Raw genomic sequence first — 18,436 nt, 5'->3', positions numbered from 1 at the left:
GAGTGTTTGAAAACGGTTTCCCTTCTATAGTCACCCTTCCTTATCTGTAACTTCAGTATCCTTGGTTTCATTACCTCGGATTCAACCAATTTGGGATAAAAATTATTTGGAATAAATTCCAGAAATCTCCAGAAAGAAAAACTTTAATTTGTCATGTGCTGAGCACTTGGCTGAATTCAGACAAATGCAGTGATATGTAGGCACACTCTGCTGTGGCCCCTTGGCATTTCACAGGTCCTCAGTCTCTCCAACACTCTTTGGACTCTGTTTGCCTTGAATCTCATTTGTGTACCAGGCAGTTGGCTCTGATAATTGTGTCTGTATTGAGAAGGTGCACACTTTTTTTTCTTCTCATTGTTCCCTAAACAATATAGTACGATAACTATGTACATAGCATTTTCATTGTATTAGGCATTGTAAGTAATCTAGAGATGATTTAAGGTATATGGGAGGATGTGTGTAGGTTATATGGAAATACTAATACATTTTATATTAAAAAAATAAAAATAAAAAAAAATAAATAAAATTTTTTTAAGTTGTAAATGTACATAAAACCTTTATTTTTTTATTTTTATATGGTGCTGAGAATCAAGTCCAGTGCCTCACACATGCAAGGCAAACACTCTACCACTGAGCTACAACCCCAGCCCAAAGAAGCGAATTTTCTATTTAAAAAAAAAAAAAAAAGGTAACTCAGAAAGAAAAGATCTGAGAAACCTCAATACTTCTGTTATTCAAGGATTTTTTTCCTCCTATTGTTAAAAAGGAATTAATACTATTCCTTACTTATATTTGGAAGGAAACTGCTGTATTTGTGATTTGCCCAGAATTTTGGTGTGAAACCAAAGCCAAGTAGTAATTCTGAGCAGGGAACACAGAACAATGCACACTTGGTATTCATCCTGGCCCTGCTCAGCGCAGCCTGCCAACTGCAGCCCATTCAATTATTCAGAACCTCATTAGCCAATTTCTTTTTCTAGAACCTTCTTCTGTTTCCTCCTTCCCATCAGGCATTTAGTTCACTTTGTGAAAACTTTTTGCCACAGCAGGACGAAGGAAGGAAAGGAAGGACAAGCTCACGTTCATTCCTACTTGAAGCAGCTGCTTACTGGAGGGAGGAAGGTGAACTTGACAAGGGGGTTTCAAAAGGAAGCGTCACTGCTGTGGCAACGTGGGCAACGGTGCCCGGACAGCCTCCTGGAGGACCTGAGGGTGACGGCAGCGAGTCCACTCTGCTAGCCTGGCTCTAATTTAATTTGATGGGTTTTGATTTGGTCCATTTGAGGAAAGGTACGAGCATGCAGCATACACATAACCCACATGAAGTCGTTATGTTCTTCCTTACGGTAACGTCTAAAAGTGCACAGTTTGACATTATTTTTAAAATTATTCAGCAGGATGTAAATACAATAATGACTGTCACAGATGTGGTAATGGAATGTGAATAAAATAAATTTCAAATAAATGAATAGATCAATTAGGAGAGCTTTTACATGCAATTCTTGAAGGAACTTTAATTTTAAACTTTGGTTTAAAATTTTATCACAGTGTGTGGCTCAGGTAAGTTAACCTGTGTGACGCAGTAAGTCCTGAAGTGTCACATGGCACGGTCAGATTCCACCTGGACCTTCCTGAGTGCCACAAAAATGGTAGGTGACAAGAAGAAAGACGCTTCAAGGCCACTGCAGCTGGTGCCTGAGTGCCAGGACCAAGCCCCAGCTGAAGGTGCACAGGCTCTGCTAATGGAGGGAGGGCTGGGATTGCAAGAATCATTTCCCCTGTGGATATCTCGTCCATTATCGATTAGATTTAAAAGAAATTTTTGAAAACAAAAGCCTTTCCACTGGAAATTAGCTAAATTACTGTCAAAATATTTTACCAAATAACAATTTATGAAATATACTTACTTTAATGAAAACTTTATCTCCCCACAAGATTAAAAGAACATAATTGATTTTACGCACTAACAGTGTAGAAACACTATTCATTACACCCACGTGTTCTGCATCTCATGTATGTTTTTAATATTACTTGGAAAAATGGTATGCTTTTAATTGTAAAAAGCAATTTTGCCTTTCAAGTCCTGATATTTAGTTCAAAAGTGTATCTCTTATAAAACCAGTGAAACAATGTAAGAAAACTTAATTATCTTCCCTGGCCTTTTCTCCCCCATTGTAAATATATCCATGTATAAATTCTTTCAAACTCTGTCTGATCCCATTAACATACAGCTGTGCTCATACACATATGCATAGAAAAATATGCAGGCATATATTTGAATTTTAAAAAATATGATCATACTTTATGTGCTACATTACAATTTTACTTTTCTTACTTAACAATAGGTTATCATCATCAATTGAAATAATTAAGATTTTTGTTAAACTGTACCACCCAAAAGAAATTTGCTACAATTCACTGAATTTTTCTTCCCCTGACTGGTATTCAAGTTGTTTCATCTGTCATAGGTTCTTGTCATTAAAAAATAAAATCATTTACACTGACATGTGGTCACAGGAACACACACAGGCACATGTATTTGATCCTGGGTTTGATCCTCAGCACCCACATAAAAACAAATTAATTAAATAAAGGTATTGTGTCCATCTACAACTAAAAAAAAGAAAAACTTTAAGAAAAAGGGATATATCACAGATGACTCTAAATCTAAAAACAAGATGACTCATAATCTAAAAACAAAAATGACTCCATGTTTTTATAATATATCCTTTTATAGAAGAAGCGAATATTCTATAAGAAAAATAGGTAACTCAGAGAGAAAAGATCTGAGAAACCTCAATACTTCTGTTACTCAAGGATTTTTTCCTCCTGTTGTTAAAAGGAATTAATACTATTCCTTACTACATTTGGAAGGAAACTGCTGTATTTGTAATTTGCCATCAGACGTGCCATCACCAGAACATGCACACACATGCATGCACACACACCCTTGTTACTGCCTGAGCATGTATTTGCACATCCCCTGCACACCCACATGTTCACACATGCAAGCAAGCATCCAGGCCTATGGTACTGTACTTCCACTACTAGAGGAGAATCTCAGAAAGAGGACTTTCAAAAGAGCTGCAAGAGTCTCCCACATTCCCACCAGCCAACACATCAGCCTATGCCAACAGTTCAGAATACACGTGTCGCTATCGTACAGCAAAGTCCACAGAATACTAGGTACCCACCACTAAATGGCACTGCTAATTCTGTGATACATTCATACTGACTGACTTAGTAAGACTGCAATGATAAGGTATCACACGGGCATCTCCATAAGAACAAAGTCCACAGAAACAGGTTTTGACTTACCTTTTTTTGAAACTTCTGCCCCATTAAGTTCTTTTTGTGCTTCTTCAATTTTGTCTGAGGGGAAAAAAAAAATACACTTTTATAGATCAATTAACCACTGTAAATAAAGAATACAGTAAAAAAAAAAAAAAGCATACCACTTATAAGCAATGCCAGAAACAAAATATATATTTGTTGAATGAATCTATTTATGAAATAAATGTCCATAAACTGCCGGGCATATTCTACTTTAAATCTGTATTTATAATTTTAATAATTACTTAGTCAGGAGGACAATTTCCTATTAATGTTTTCATAATGCAAACAAGTAGTGCCCTTTGAGTAATCAACAATAGGTAGAACGTGCTTTGCTGCCTAACAAAAGTATCTAAAAAATATTTCCCTGACATGTGAAGTGCCCAACAGGGATATGTTTTAAAGAAATAGTAAAGGCTAACAAGGTTAGAAAGGAGACTAAGCCAAGTTCACAGGTGGTGCTGTGGTTAGATGTGGTAAGCCTGGTCCTCAAAGTGGCAGTGTTAAGAGGTGCTAAACTCTTTAAGGAGCAGGGTCACTGGGGAAAGGGGTCAGGGTCCTTAGGCCCCTGGGACTGTGGGACTGTGGCAGTCTGGATACATATAAATCCTTTCAAACTCATATGTTGAAGATTTGGTCCCCGATGCAGCAATGTTCAGAGGTGGGGACTTGGGGAGTGACTGGATCCCACAGGCTCGGAACACATCAATGGCTTAACCCCGGAGGATCTGCACGGTAGGCACCAGTGAGAAGGGGTGGAAACCAGAGGTGCTGAGGCCTCGCGGAGGAGGACTTCACTGGGGTGTGCCCTGGAAGAGCACACTTGTCCCTAGTCCCCTCCTCAGTCTTCCTCCCCCTGCTTCCTGGGTGCCATGAGTAAGCGTCCCCACCCGCGCCCAAGCCCTTCAGGAAGCAGATGAGCAGGACTGCGACTTCTGGAACCACAAACCCAAGAAACGTTTCTTAAGTTGTCATTCTCGGGAATTTTGTTGCAGTAACGGAAAGTGAGTACCACAGGTCCGTTACCCTCAGGAGGCATTAAGGTAGTTCTCCTGGGCCCCTGAGATTGTTCTTGCAAGAGAGCTGATAAAAATGAACAGGACCGGCCCTTCCCAGCCCTTTCACTTCCTGCCTTGCAGGGGAGCTCCCCCTCTTCCACGCGATTCAACCTCAGTGCCATCCACCATGAGGTGATGCAGCCAAAAGGGTCCTTGCCAGAGCCAGCACCATGCTATTTGGACGTTCAGACTTCAAAACCATGAGCTAACTAAACTTCTTTTCTTTAAAGTACCCAGTTTCAGAAAAAGGACTAATCAGATAGCTCAATGGTAAATATAAACATGGAAGACAGAGCAGATGGAAAAACAGAGGAAATGATGAGCTGAAGAGTAGCATGACAGAATAATGTCTGTCCCTTGAAGATAACTCAGAGTGCCTACCAAGTGTGAGGGAAAACACCGCATTAAAGAGATGCTACATAAAATGGATTACAGCACTGATGTATATGCAAACAGGTTTGAAAGACAGGTGCAACCTAAAGCAGTAAGAGCACTGGGAGTGCTGCCGCCAGAGTGGGAGGGGAGGAAACTGCAGAGGTGGCCAGCGGCGGGGTGCCTGCCCAACATGCATGAGGCGCCGGGGGTCCATCACCAGCATTGCAGGGGGAAATAATAACCATGATCACAAGAATGGATGAAGAAGCTATGAGCACAACTGGATTTGATAAATATGACCAAGTTCTACTTTGATGACAACTAATTTGAATTTTATACAGTTGATCCTATTTGATGATAACAGTAACCATTCCAAATTGAACTAAGAACTGAAGTGAACACAGTACCAATAATTACATAACATTTTAGATAGCCCATGAAATAATGGCTTAGATAAATGCTCTCAAATTATTCCTTCATCCATGTAGATAATCAGCCTCTGCCTCTGCACACACCAGCCCAGAAAGGTCTCCAGTGCTAAGCCCATTACAACTGGCCAGCCATGTGGCACCCACTCTAAACAAAGGCACCCACTCCACCTGGGCCTGCCTGCTTCTTTCTCCATCTTGCCAGAAAAGCCAGAAATTCACAAAACTCCAATCTGCTGATCAAACTTTCCTCCATTGCACACTGGTCCAAACAAGGCGGAGTGGGAGCGGCAGAATGAAGGGAAAAGCTCATTTGTAGTAGGAGACATTATATCCCAGCAAAAGTTAAAATAAATACCTAATTTTTCTTTCTTATAAATGCATCCCTCATGGCACCTCCTATTTGCTTCCTGCTAATTATCTGATTCGCAATACAAGCGGAGAGGGGCACACAAAACCTTCGGGAGCAGGACAGCATTTCTGATTCACACACTGCAGTTATTCCTCCTGAAATGATGAACTGAAATTGGAAATAATCCTAGAAAAAGCCCAAACACATTAAATGTAGAAACTAAGGGCTGGAATGGTCCAGCAGTACAGTCTGCGCTTGGCCTGCGAGAGACCCTGGAGTCCATCCCCTGCACTGAAACAGATACATTAAAGAACAAAGGAGTTTGAGATTTTAGCATAAATAAATAATAAATGTTTGAGGAGACTGATGTTTAGCCTGATTTAAATATTACACAGTGCATACATGTATGGAAACATAACATGTTACAACCAACATGTAATTTTTGTTTTATGTACCAGTTTAAAATATGTCAATAAAGGTAAGAATTGGTGCAAAAACAAGGCAGAAATTGGATCCAGTATTCAACAGCAGTTTTATTTCAAAGAAAAAAATGCCAAGGTATGAATGGAAACTATATGAACACAAGTAACCAAAGAACAAGGACAATTATTTTAAAAAATAAAATACACAAAGTACATTGTAGACATCCAAACTGTAAATAAATAAATCATATAATTTAAATATATAGTTCTTGAGAAACATTGAAAAATGTAGTTTTACTACTCGAGTACTATTATTTCTATGCCAGCAGTTCTTCTAAACTGAAGAGTCATAAATAATATATGTGTATATATTATACATCACAGCAGTAATGACTGTGCTTTCAAGACTTTATACACATATAATTTGATATTATATAACAAAACAACTTTTTATTAATAGAATCAATTTTGGTTTAAAGCAACAAAACCTCATGACTTAAGAAATACTTAAAGAATAGTTGTTAATGTACACCTATAACGCACCAATAAAAAAAAAGCGGGGCGGTGGGGGTGGGGGGAAAACAGCTGCTCTGTTCTTCCGTATATTGAGAGAGCCACCATCCGTCTGCACTTTAACATGAATTCTTACAAAACTGACCTCAGTTTACATTTGTACCCAAAATACTAGATTTTGTTTTTCAAATTTTCAATTAAGTTACCTTTTTGCCTCGGTAGTAATGATATATACATTTGAACTACTGACTCTAACATCTCTTGCATTAAGTGTAATAAGCATCTACTGCAATGCTTTTACCTACAGCTCCAGTTCAATAGGTAAACACAATCTTCAATTAGAGAGCGTCTAACAGCCATTATGAAAAGCTTTTGCTTCCCTCAATTTTATAAAAAGTCCTGTTTATATTTAACCTGTGTTTCATAATTCTCCTGGTAAATTTGATGTATTTTAAAAACAACCTCCAAAATTACAGAGAAAATGGTCATTTATTATATGCTCTTCATTGGTCCACACAAGGTAACTTAGTGACATTTAAAGTACTATGTATTGAGTTTTTTTCACTATGACCAAGAAATGTATTTTTATATCCCAACTTGTTACCCACACATACACAGATTATGTGTGTATGTCACTTGGACACAAACTTACCCACAGCCTACTCTCTCTTGCCTACTAAAAATACAAAACGATGCCCTGACCAACTCCCCTAGCTCCAGCGCGCACTGCTGGCCTGTAGACCTACAGCCCGGAGCACAAAATGCAAGCAGCAGTTCCAGCACATGTCTTGGCTTTGCCTTCCCTAGAGGTGACATGTCTCAGCAGTCCATCGCTCACTCTAGGCCCTGTGTGCAGGCTGGAGGGAGTGAGGTGGGAGATGAGCCTCAGATTTCCAGGTGTCCCCAACACGCCTGCCCTGTAGGCTCTGTGGTGGGTAACAAACTCACAAGGAGTTCCACATTCAGAAATAAACTCAAGGTTTGCTCTAGGAAAGATTTAAATCACTGCCACTTGATACTGTCAGCTTGCCCCCCACCACACTGAACCCCGCTCTGCAGCCTGCCCCCTGCGCCCAGCCCTAAAACACAAACTCACTGCTATGATGTAGAACCTCATGAACTGTAAAAGGCACCTCTGCTTGCTCAGAGGGGCCACCTGCTTGAAGAAAGCTCAGCGTGTGTGGCTGCACTATTTTTACCATGAATAAAGCTGACTCCTACCTCCTCTCACGGTACCTCAGCACGAGGTCCCACCCTCACTGCTGACTGCGGAGCTATTTCAACAGCACTAAACAGACGACAAGGGCATGATGCTAAAACTGAACCCAGTACTTATAACCTTGTGCACTGCTCTTCCACGTGAAGATCACGCCCCGTCTTCTCTACTGAATCAACAGGTCAACCTGCAGGTTCCACATGGGGGCCGCCTGTCTTCAGGGAAGACGGCACACTACAATCATACTGGAAAAAGGCACGCAGACTAGCAATATTTCAAGTTGAAAATGCTGCATGACATAAGTAAAAAACTGAAACTCAACTCTGTGCTAAGGAATCTGAAAAATGTGAAGAACCAAGTAAAAATTCTAGAAAAACATAATTACCCAAATTAGTCCAGGAAGAGGAAAACCTGGCCAGGGTAACCATCATGAATGACATGGAGAAAATCACCAAAGTAACACAGAAGTGGCTTTTTTCAAGGTTCCAGGCCCAGACAGGTCTTCCTGCTGGATTCTTCCACATCTAAAGAATAAAACATCTTCTCAATTGTTCCCCAACACAGGATGCAGGAAGGTGATCTGAATCACTGTCAGATGACAGGCATGACTCTGATGTCCAAATGAGACCCAGGTGGCGGAAAACCAGCAATATAGTCATGTCTCAATGAACATGGACCCAACCATCTATATGGAAGACATTCACAGCTGAGGAAATCATGGCCAAGTAGGGTCTAAAATAAAAGTGCAAAGACGTTTCAATATTCAGAAGCAAGTTATAGGTAGAGCAGTCCCTGTCCCAATGCTTGGAACCACAACTGTTTGGGATTTCAGATGCTTCCAGATTTTGGAATATTTTCATATACATAATGAGATGCCTTGGGAATGTGACCCACCTCTAAACACCAAATTCATTTGTTTCACATATGCTGACACACAAGCTGAAGGTCATTTTTAGTGTGTAACCATTATGACAGAGACTCATCATATGATCCCAACATGGAATTTTCCATCTGTGGAACCATGTCTGCACTTAAAAAGCTTCAGATTCTGGATTTCTGGATTAGAGATGTTCAACCTGTATTAAATTTGTTAACAGCAATAGGGAAAGGGAGTGACTTAAATGTCCCAAATGTACTTGATTAAATCACTTCTATCGTTAGTGTTTGGAGGACAAAATCTCAATGTTGAATAGAAACCAATATTCTTCATTATATTAGCCAAATATTATTCTAATCAACACCCCAAACAAAGGAAGGAACCAATCCCATGTTGTCATTCCCTGCCCCCTGCTCCTCTGGGAAGCCCGGCCTCACCCACTCCTGAGCCCTGGACCACCCTGGTGTTCTTCCACTCCAGGGCACCTTCCCTCCCTGAACCGTATCTTATTCAGAGGGCCCAATACCTTGATCACTAGGTGATCTAATAAACGAATTACTACTGCAATATTCACTGCAGCATCTTTGATAACAAAATATAAAGGAAACATTAAAACCAGGGACCGGCAAAATAAATAATTAAATACTCCCACACAATACAGTATTATTTAGCCACCGTTAAGTGCTTTTTAAAATTACTCATTGAGGGGAAAATGCTCAAGGCATAGTACACTTGAAAGGGCATAATTTTAAACATGTTGTGCCACAGAGACAAATGTGTACTGATGTACAGATGGGGAGACACACACACACACACACACACACACACGATACATGCTCAGAGATATATGAGAGAAAAGGCCAGAACATAAAGGCATATCTGAGGGCAGGACATTACTAGATACTTTCATCTCACCATTTGTATTTTCTATAATTACTAAAAAACATTTATTGAATACCTATTAATATAAAAAGGAAATATTATTTAAACTCAAAATCTTTTAAAAATGTTGGCTACATATCCTAAATTCCAAATTTCCAGATCATATGAAAAACTACAGGATAATTTCTAAAACATAAGAATACCACAGGTTGAGCATCACTGGTTTGAACATGTAAAACACCCTAAAATCTCAAACTTCAGTGATCAAAAATTAAATTTTGAGTTTTGGATTTTCAGTTTAGGGATGATCAACCTATAAATTTGATACAAATATTTTTAAATTAAAAAAAAAAAAAAAAACTCCAGTATCTGAAACATTTCTTATTACCAAGCACTGGAGATAAAAGGATTTACCTGTGACCCATGATTGATTCAGTTCCGAATATATAAAACAGGCCCCAGGGGCAGCCCTAAAGACACCTGCAGGTGAGCAGTCCTGGGTACAGGACCTCAGAACAGCAAACCTCACCTGTGTGGTCAACTGTGACTCCATCTGCAAGGTGACAAGCATTCAGGAGGAGGAACATTAGGATCAGAAATGCAGAGGCAGAAAACATACAATGAAGAAATGACAGCCTCTTCAACAAATGGTGCTGAGAAAACCAGAAATCCATCTGTAGCAAAATGCACACAACTCAACTCTAAAGTAGATCAAAGACTCAGGCATGAGAACAGAGACACTGCGCCTAATAGGAAAAAAAGGAGGCCCAAACCTCCACCATGTCGGCTAGGACCTGACTTCCTCAACAAGACTCCTACGTGCAATAAGTAAAATCAAGAATCAACAAATGGGATGGAATCCAACCAACAAGCTTCTTCACAGCAAGGGAAACAATCCAGAATGTGAAAAGAGAGCCAACAGAATGGGAGAAAATCTTTGCGACCTGCACCTCAGAGCATTAATCTCCAGGATATATAAAGAACTCAAATAACTTCACACCAAAATAAATAAATAAATAAATAACCCAATTAATAAATAGGCAAATAACTGAATAGGCACTTCACAGAAGAAGAAATATAAGGGGTCAACAAATATATGAAAAAATTTCACCATCTGTAGCAGTTCGAGAAATGCAAACTAAAACTACATTGAGAGTTCATCTCACTCCAGTCAGAATGGCAATTACCAAGAATACAAGTAACAATAAGTGCTGGTGAGAATGTCAGGGGAAAAAGGTACATTGCTGGTCGGATTGCAAATGCGTACAACCACTCTGGAAAGCAGTATGGAGATTCCTCAGAAAACTTGGAATGGAACCACCATTTGACCCAGCTATCCCACTCCGAGGTCTAGACTCAAAGGACTTAAAATCAGCATACTATAGTGACACAGCCACATCAATGTTCACAGCAGCTCAACTTGCAATAGCTAAACTATGGAACCAGACTAGGTGCCCTTCAACGGATGAAAAGATTAAAAAAAAATGTGGTGTATATAAACACAATGAAATGTTACTCAGCTACAAAGAATGAAATTATGGTATTTGCTGGTAAATGATGGAACTAGAGAATATCCTGCTAAGTGAAATAAGCCAATCCCCCCAAAAATCAAAGGCCAAAGGGTCTCCCTGACATGTGGATGCTAACTCACAAAAAGGGGGTGGGGGAAAGAAGTATTTTTGGATTAGACAAAGGCGAATGAAGGGAAGGGAGAGGAAATGGGAATAGGAAAGATAGTAGAATGAATGGGATATTATTTTCCTATGTGCATATATGATTACAAGACTAATGTAATTACACATCATGTACACCCAGAAGAATGGGAAGTTATACTCTTTACATGTGCGATATGTTAAAATAGATTCTACTGTTATGTACAACTAGAAATAACAAATAAAAAAAGAAAAGAAATTCAGAGGCAGGAAACAGAGTCTGTTGGGAACTCAAAGTGTTTGGATACATAATCTGGAGGAAGCAGGTCCCAAGGCAAAGAATTGGGAACCTCATTCTCACATCACTGGCAGTAAAACCCAAGCCAGAGAGTTGATGGAAGCAAACTTTTGACTCTTCTCTGAAATGATCTGACTAAAGGCATTAAGATCTTTGAAAACCACCTCTACTCTCTACTAGTAATTCACCTTTTAGAAACTTATACTGAAGCAATGAAAGGAGAGGAACAAGCAGTATTCACCACAATGCATTTTACGATGGGAGGAAAACTGACCAGCAGCACCTGGGATATAAAAAGTACTCAGTGAATATTTGTTGGACATACAAATATTTAGGAAACGGTTAAATATGGTGCCTCCATGTGTAGACTATTACAGAACCATTACAGTGTAGGATTCTAGCATACCTACTGAATCGGTCACTATAAGAACTGTGTACCAGCCTGCATTAATTTTAAAAGCTTTGAAAGCCTCTCTTCAGCCAATAATTGCTGGTGGAATGGGAGGCAGCCCCAACATGCTAAGGGGCGGTGGGGGGGGGGGGGGGGTGGAGACAGGAAAAAAAGGAATGGCGGGGAAAAATTGGAGAGCCAGAAAGGATTTGGGCCAAAAGAGGATTTCAATGTCTAATCGGTAGATGATGCAAATAAGTAGGACCAAAAGATTCAGCAACTGAAGAGGCCACTGGGGATGCTTCCTAAAGCAAGTGGGGGGCTGGGGAGGTTGCAGGGCAGCAGCCAAGGAAGCGAGGGACTAACAGTAGGGAAGAAAAGAGAGAAAGCAAACCATCTTTCAAAGCACTGAGCAAGAGAGTAAAGTGGGGGGCAGAGGGAACACAGGGATGGAGGGAAGACGGCTTGGTGTGTCCTGTCGCCCGTGACGTTCACAGGCCCGAGGGAGAAACCAAGGAGAGTGGAGATCAGGAGAGAGTGAGGAATGGCGGGGCAAGTTTCTGGAGAAGGCAGAGGACAGCAGCAGGAGTCCAGCAGAGGGCTGCTAAATGAGGGAGTGTCCCCGGCTGTTCTGGGGCCAGGGACGGGCGGGGGAAGCCTGCTAGGGAAGGCAGGATGGGGGGCTGGCTGTGCCGAGAGGCGAGCTGGGTGTCCACGGAGGAAAAGGAGCACTGCAGACAGGACACAGAGGCAGCGGTCCATGCTGAGACCAGTAAGGGCACTGGGCCCAGCACTGGGGGATCTCTGAACGCAGCATCTGTGAAGTTTTGGTGGCCCCAACCTGCACAATAGTGTCACTTATTCCAATAATGCTCAGCGACCTGGAGGCGGCAAGGGAGAAAGGCTGTGAGTTTGGGTGTTTCCTGGAGGAAGGACATCAGTGAGATGAAGCTGTTGGAGAGTCGTTCATGTGACTGAACAAATACACAGGACAGCTAGGAAGGGAGGGACAAAGGAGATGTGCGTCCCAGAGCGAGCAGGTGGCTGAGCAGGAGGGGTGCTGGCAGCCTCTGCGGGCCCCAGAGATCTAGGGGGCGGGAGGGGATGATCAATTTCTAGCAAAGGGCTCAAGGGTTTTCAAAAGACCCAGAGTGGCGATGGGTAAAGCAGGGTGGAGCAGAGCTGAACTGGACATGAGCAAAGCCTGTCCCAGCACAGCGATTAGGAACACAGCATGTTGCGCTAAAGTCTAGACCGTGCAATGCTGCACTTTCATGGCCGGCTGCCTGAAGAGATCAGCTACACTGTTCACAAATCATGTTTCCATCATGATCCTGAGAAAAACCCGAAATAGTTCAGAAAGAAAGCAGACATGAGCTCCATTATGCTTTCAGAATGCAAAGCTGCTTATTTACAGAGAACCCCTGGACATCAGTAACCCTGAAACAGTGAGATGTACCAGACATACACAGAGCGCGGTACAGTGAACCTCTCCTGAGGCTTCCACCGACTTCCTGTCCCTCAGTCACACATACAGCCATCCATACACAGACAGCAGCCCCCGGCTCACTCGGAAGCCCCAGTCGGCCTCGTCCGTGGAGCTGGGAACCGGCAGGCTCCTCTCACTGCACCGTGAACAGGGGGTGAGGCTCCAGTGAGGTGCCACCGGGAGGACCCTGTGAAGACAGCTGGCTGTTGGGGGAGCACTCATTTCCTCTGTAAAAAAGCGTGACTCCCCAGAGTCTTCTTCCGTGAACCGCATGTTGTTTTAGGGCCCCCGGAAGGTCTGGGGGAGCAAACTCGACTCAAGGTCAGAAAGCTCCCTAGAGAGCCGCAAAGCAACTCAGCTCAGGGCAGACGTCTCAGGTCCTACTACTCCAGCTCTGGGCTTGACAACCCTCCAGACAGCCCTAAGCGGGCAGAACCAAAACGTGCTGCACATTTAGTCACTGAGTATGAGAGCTGGCTAAAAATCTTGACACTGATGCCACATCCCATACCAATTAAATCAGCATTTTAAAAAGTTTCCCAGGTGATTCCAACATGCAGCCAACCTTGAGAAGCAATATTCTCTAAATTACAGATTTTATCAGGTCAAGATTCAAAATTATATAAAATGCAAGAAAAAAAGTCTTATCAGCCAGCTCTCGAAGCCACATTTTATCAAGCGCCACGGGCAGCCACAGCAACATCATCGGTGTGCCTTATCAGAGCTGCTGCTGATGTCAGTGGATGCTAAGGAAGATAAGGGAGGGAAAGTTCAATGCACACTTCATGGTAAGGATGGCCAAATAAATTACACTTCTAAAATGCAAAACCAATGCATATATTCTTAATAATTATTGTGCCAAAAAACGGAGCTAATGATTATAACTAACATCAGCTTTAAGCCAGAAAGTAATTTTCTAGCTGAAAATTCAATGTCTGAAAATACAAAAACTATTTGAACATAATGAACTACTATGTACAGGAGCTGAAAACAGATGCTTTCCAATACATGTTTCTAATATAGTTTTTTAATAATCACAACAAAACACTTTGCCCTCTGGGCATTGGACATAATATTAGAGTAGGACAAGACTGGTTTCCTCTCCCAATGTGAATGGAAGGAGGTAGTCATGGTAACTACACTGGGAGAGGAAGGAGCAGGAAGACAGAGCGTTCCTACCCTGAGAGGCTACGGCCTGGGTCCACTGAACTCAGGCCACAAGCCCAGTAAGGCACACACATCCACATGTGGTGCCCCTGTACACTGACCCGCTCACGGACACCCAAGCACACACCTGAATTCTGGGCCAAGGATGTAGACATCCAGATACGGCTGGAGAGATCCAGGAAGTGTGGAGCTCAAAGACTAAAACCCCCTCACCGTGTGTGTGCCAGCTTCTCAGGCTGGCCATCTACCCGCCCCCCAACCAGCAAATCCTCTAATAAATGTTAAAAGGTCCTCTTAACAACAACAATATAAGATTCTGTTACCTGGGGGGGGGGGGGGCGGATATAGGCACTATGCATGGTGAGCTCTGGCTGAGTGGTCACAGTCGTGCTTCTCTGCTGGGTTAGGAATACCCTGCCCCGTCCCCCCAGAGCCCCAGTCACTCACTCCCCATAGGAACAGGGATGTAGAAAATGCAAGAAAAAAGTCTTAAATCAGTCAGCTCTGCTACACGCTGGGGTAAATCTTACTTGGATATTTCAGTTTTCTGGTTCTGCTGGAACAAGATCTACTCTCAGTTTAGGTTTGTCCACTAGCACCGGGGCCACAGCATGGGGCAGAGGATCCAAGCAAGAGAAACAGAGAACGGTGTCCCAGGTCTGATAACGCAGACCAAGTACCCCAGACACCACACTGGCGAGTCCTCACACACAGACCAGCTCTGAACTCACGTCAGTGGCTGTGCTCTCCAGCCAAGTCCACGCTCCGCAAATGTCTTCACACCCTGCTCTACGGAGAGTCGGAAGAAGTGCACTGCTGTCAGGCTGGAAGCTTAATGTTTACAACAACCACCCCATAAACTTGACATATGTGCACCTCTTCACCACCTTTTAGCTCAACAATGTCTCCTTCTTTTGTAATCCTTTTCAGAATCGGCACTTCTCTGTGGGGGACACAACAGCAAGCAAGACACAGCCCTGTACCCCCAACGGACCCCACTTTCCCTGATCTCCCATCACTACATGAACAAATCCAAAGTCTCTAAGAAGTGAAGAGCAGAGGGTGATGAAGATCAGAAATGAGAGAGAAGAAAAGCAGGTGGAAACAGCTGCCCACCCCCACCCTGGTGGGCAGTACGCAGAGGGCTGCTCAGGGGCAGGAAGAAGTGGACAGGGAAGCCACTTCATCGCTCCCAGGACTCCAGTGGAAGAAAGTGCCAGAGGTTTCAGTTTTCTATTACAGACCCACTAAGCTAAGAGGACCTTCCCAGCCAGCCACCGCCGGGCCCATGGCCACTGTGCCAGGCCCTCTTCCCTCTCTCACTCTGGCACATGCGCAGAGCGGACGCCTTCAGGAGCTCTGCTTCCCTGTGCCATCCCAGGAAAGGGGATGTGAGCAGGCACTTCCAAGCATCTGCCCAGTCTCCGGGTCACAAGAGCTGTAACAGTGAACAAGCTGTCCCTGTCTCACACAATGGCACTGTCACCAGACATGACCTCAGCAGGGGAACTCCATATTACCAGTCACTAAAGCCAGGTACCCTGAAAATTAAATACCTTTTGTGGTGCAGACTGGAATCTAATCAAACAGAACACTTTACTTCCAAGGGTTATGTGCTCCAATGCCAAGTCACTGGTTTGAAAGTGAATTTTGATACATGATCTATTTGTAATTGGAACTCAACTGCATGTAACAATGTTTCAGAAAACTTACACAGGAAGAAAACTTGATGTCAGTAAGAGAAACTTCTGAGCTCCTCCTGGGGCTCTGAATATTGTAGCTTAAGGCATTCCAGCCCTGGCCTCCCTGTTGATACACCACCCCTTCGGCAAGCTTTACCACTGCAGAAAGTTTAAACCTAGAGTTTAAACTTTCACTATTGGTCCTCTATGCTCACATCAGAGAGATGCTCAAAAGGCTTTCTCCCTATGACACCACTCAATTGATTACATTCTAATTAAAAAACAAGGTATTCTCCTCCTTGAGTTGCTACCACAACTTCAGCAGACACAATACGTTCATTATCTACTGCACTGGTATGAGCATCTACTATGGCTGGACTTTTGTCCCCTCCGAAATCTGTGTGTTGAAAACGTAAACCCCAGTGGAAGAACACTGAGAGGTGACACCTAATGGGCGGAGTTTAGGTCATGAGGGACCCACTGCATTAAAGAATGGTGCTATGAAAAGGTCCTGCACACGGGGGTTTGCTCTGTTCTGCTCTTCCGCCTGAGGGAGACAGGCTGTCCCAAAACTCTTGCTCTTCAAACTTTTGCCATGTTGCCATGAAGCAAAAAGGCCCTCAACCAATGTCAGCACATTGGTGAGGACTTCCCAGCCTCCAGAAATGGAAAATCAGTTTTCATTCTTGACAAACGTCCCATCATCCTAGGTATTCTGCTACAGTGGTAGAAACAAAGCATCTCTCAGAGTTGTCTTTAAAGTAATTTTGTCATATTTCTAATTATTTCTTCTTGTCAATTTTTATTTCAAAGAGCATCATATATTTTGAATTTACAAACATGTTTGACTAGTGACCCATACAAGTCAAAGCCATAAACAGAGATATGCTGGGCATCACATGTGTCTAAATCTAATTTGTGATACCTAAGAATATCTAAAAAACTTGGAAGCAACTAAGTAATAATTCTTAATAAAATATATTTATGCAGTTAACATTTAAAAATGGACCAACAGTGAAAGTCTATATCCTAATCCAGTCTCTCTAATAAAGGACACAAGGAAAGAATTGGAAAGTGTTCATAAATATCAAAAACTTTAATAATATATCAATTTATAAAATACACAGTTTCTTTATCCTACCTCTAACAAAATGTTAAAAAAACTATTTGAAGACAAATAGAAATTTAAATACTGACAGGACACTGACCATATTAAGAAGTTCTTTTTGAGGGGTGGGAGGTTCATGAAGGTATTGGGATTATTCCTTATCTCATGGAGCTTGCGTAAGGAAAATGTAGGAATGAAATGATGCACCTGAGGTTCAAAACCAGCACTAGAGACACAAGTGGCCCTGAGGTGTCGATCAGAGAAGCCAGACAAGAGGAGGAAGAGGTTCGTTACTTAGACTCTATTTTGTAATTCTGTAAGGACTTCCATAATCAAAAGCTTTAAAAAAGAAACAAAAGGAACCCAATTTGAAATTCTAAGTAGACTACCACAGTTAAGTACTAAGCATGCACTGTGACAGCGCTGGTGAGCTGGTGATCACAGTAGTCAACAGAGCCTGCCAGTATGAGGAGCGAGGCTAAGCAGCCAGTGGGCAACAGGCAGCGGCATGCAGTGAAGGGCACTGCCCTTACAAACACGGAGCCCACGGGAAACGAAATCATTTCTGAACCACCACTAGGAGTCAGGTTTGCATGCACCAAGGCTTAAAAGGGTAAAAAAAAAAAAAAAAAAAAAAATTCTAGAAATATAATACACCAATGTTCTTAATTCTTTTTGGTGGCATGAGGTCAGGGGAAGGGACACTGAGACCCTTGAAGACTGGAAATCTTTCCAAGATACAAAGTTCAAAAAAAAAAAAAAAAAAAGCAAAACGTAAGGAGCAGAAAAATGTATATGGTATACTCCCATTTGTGTCAAAATACACAAATGCATGTGTGCACAAGAGGATACACAAATCACTGCTGCTAGTGTCTTCACTCGACCCTGAGGAAGGTACAGTCTCCCTTCCTCCCTCCAACACACACACCTGCATTTGACATCAGGGACCACAGCAGCAATCTATGGAGACCCTACACTCTGGTCAAGAACCTCTGATGCAGATATGAACTGTCGTTCTTTTGTGTTTTGAATGAACATTTCAAGGTACATTTTCCAGGTGCTACTGCACATTAATTTTTTTGCTCATTTTCATTTTTTTAGTTGTCAAATTTCTCCCCAAACAATACATCTCTTGGTAGCACAAATTATTATTATTTCACCACATGAAAAAAGAAAGGAAGGGCTGGGGTTGT

At 42.2% G+C, this 18,436-nt stretch overlaps 1 protein-coding gene across 6 annotated transcripts in view; it reads right to left on the bottom strand.

Moving 5' to 3' along the window:
• Positions 1–18,436, bottom strand: part of Hivep1 (HIVEP zinc finger 1) — a 137,325-nt gene that overhangs the window by 63,993 nt on the left and 54,896 nt on the right. For 5 of the 6 annotated variants that reach the window (XM_046453395.2, XM_046453398.2, XM_046453399.2 and 2 more), the window contains exon 3: positions 3,319–3,372. In XM_046453395.2, the coding sequence (XP_046309351.1) occupies positions 3,319–3,372 (54 nt within the window). Of the gene's footprint in view, positions 1–3,318; positions 3,373–8,082; positions 8,430–18,436 lie in introns of all 6 variants that reach the window. The other variant, XM_046453394.2, reaches the window with a different exon arrangement.

Source organism: Marmota monax, unplaced genomic scaffold (assembly GCF_021218885.2).
Source record: "Marmota monax isolate L192 unplaced genomic scaffold, Marmota_monax_Labrador192_F-V1.1 WCK01_AAM20220418_F8-fsc00029, whole genome shotgun sequence".
Taxonomy (NCBI): domain Eukaryota; kingdom Metazoa; phylum Chordata; class Mammalia; order Rodentia; family Sciuridae; genus Marmota; species Marmota monax.
Note: the sequence above shows the minus strand (reverse complement) of the source record. Positions and strands in the feature narration are given on the sequence as shown.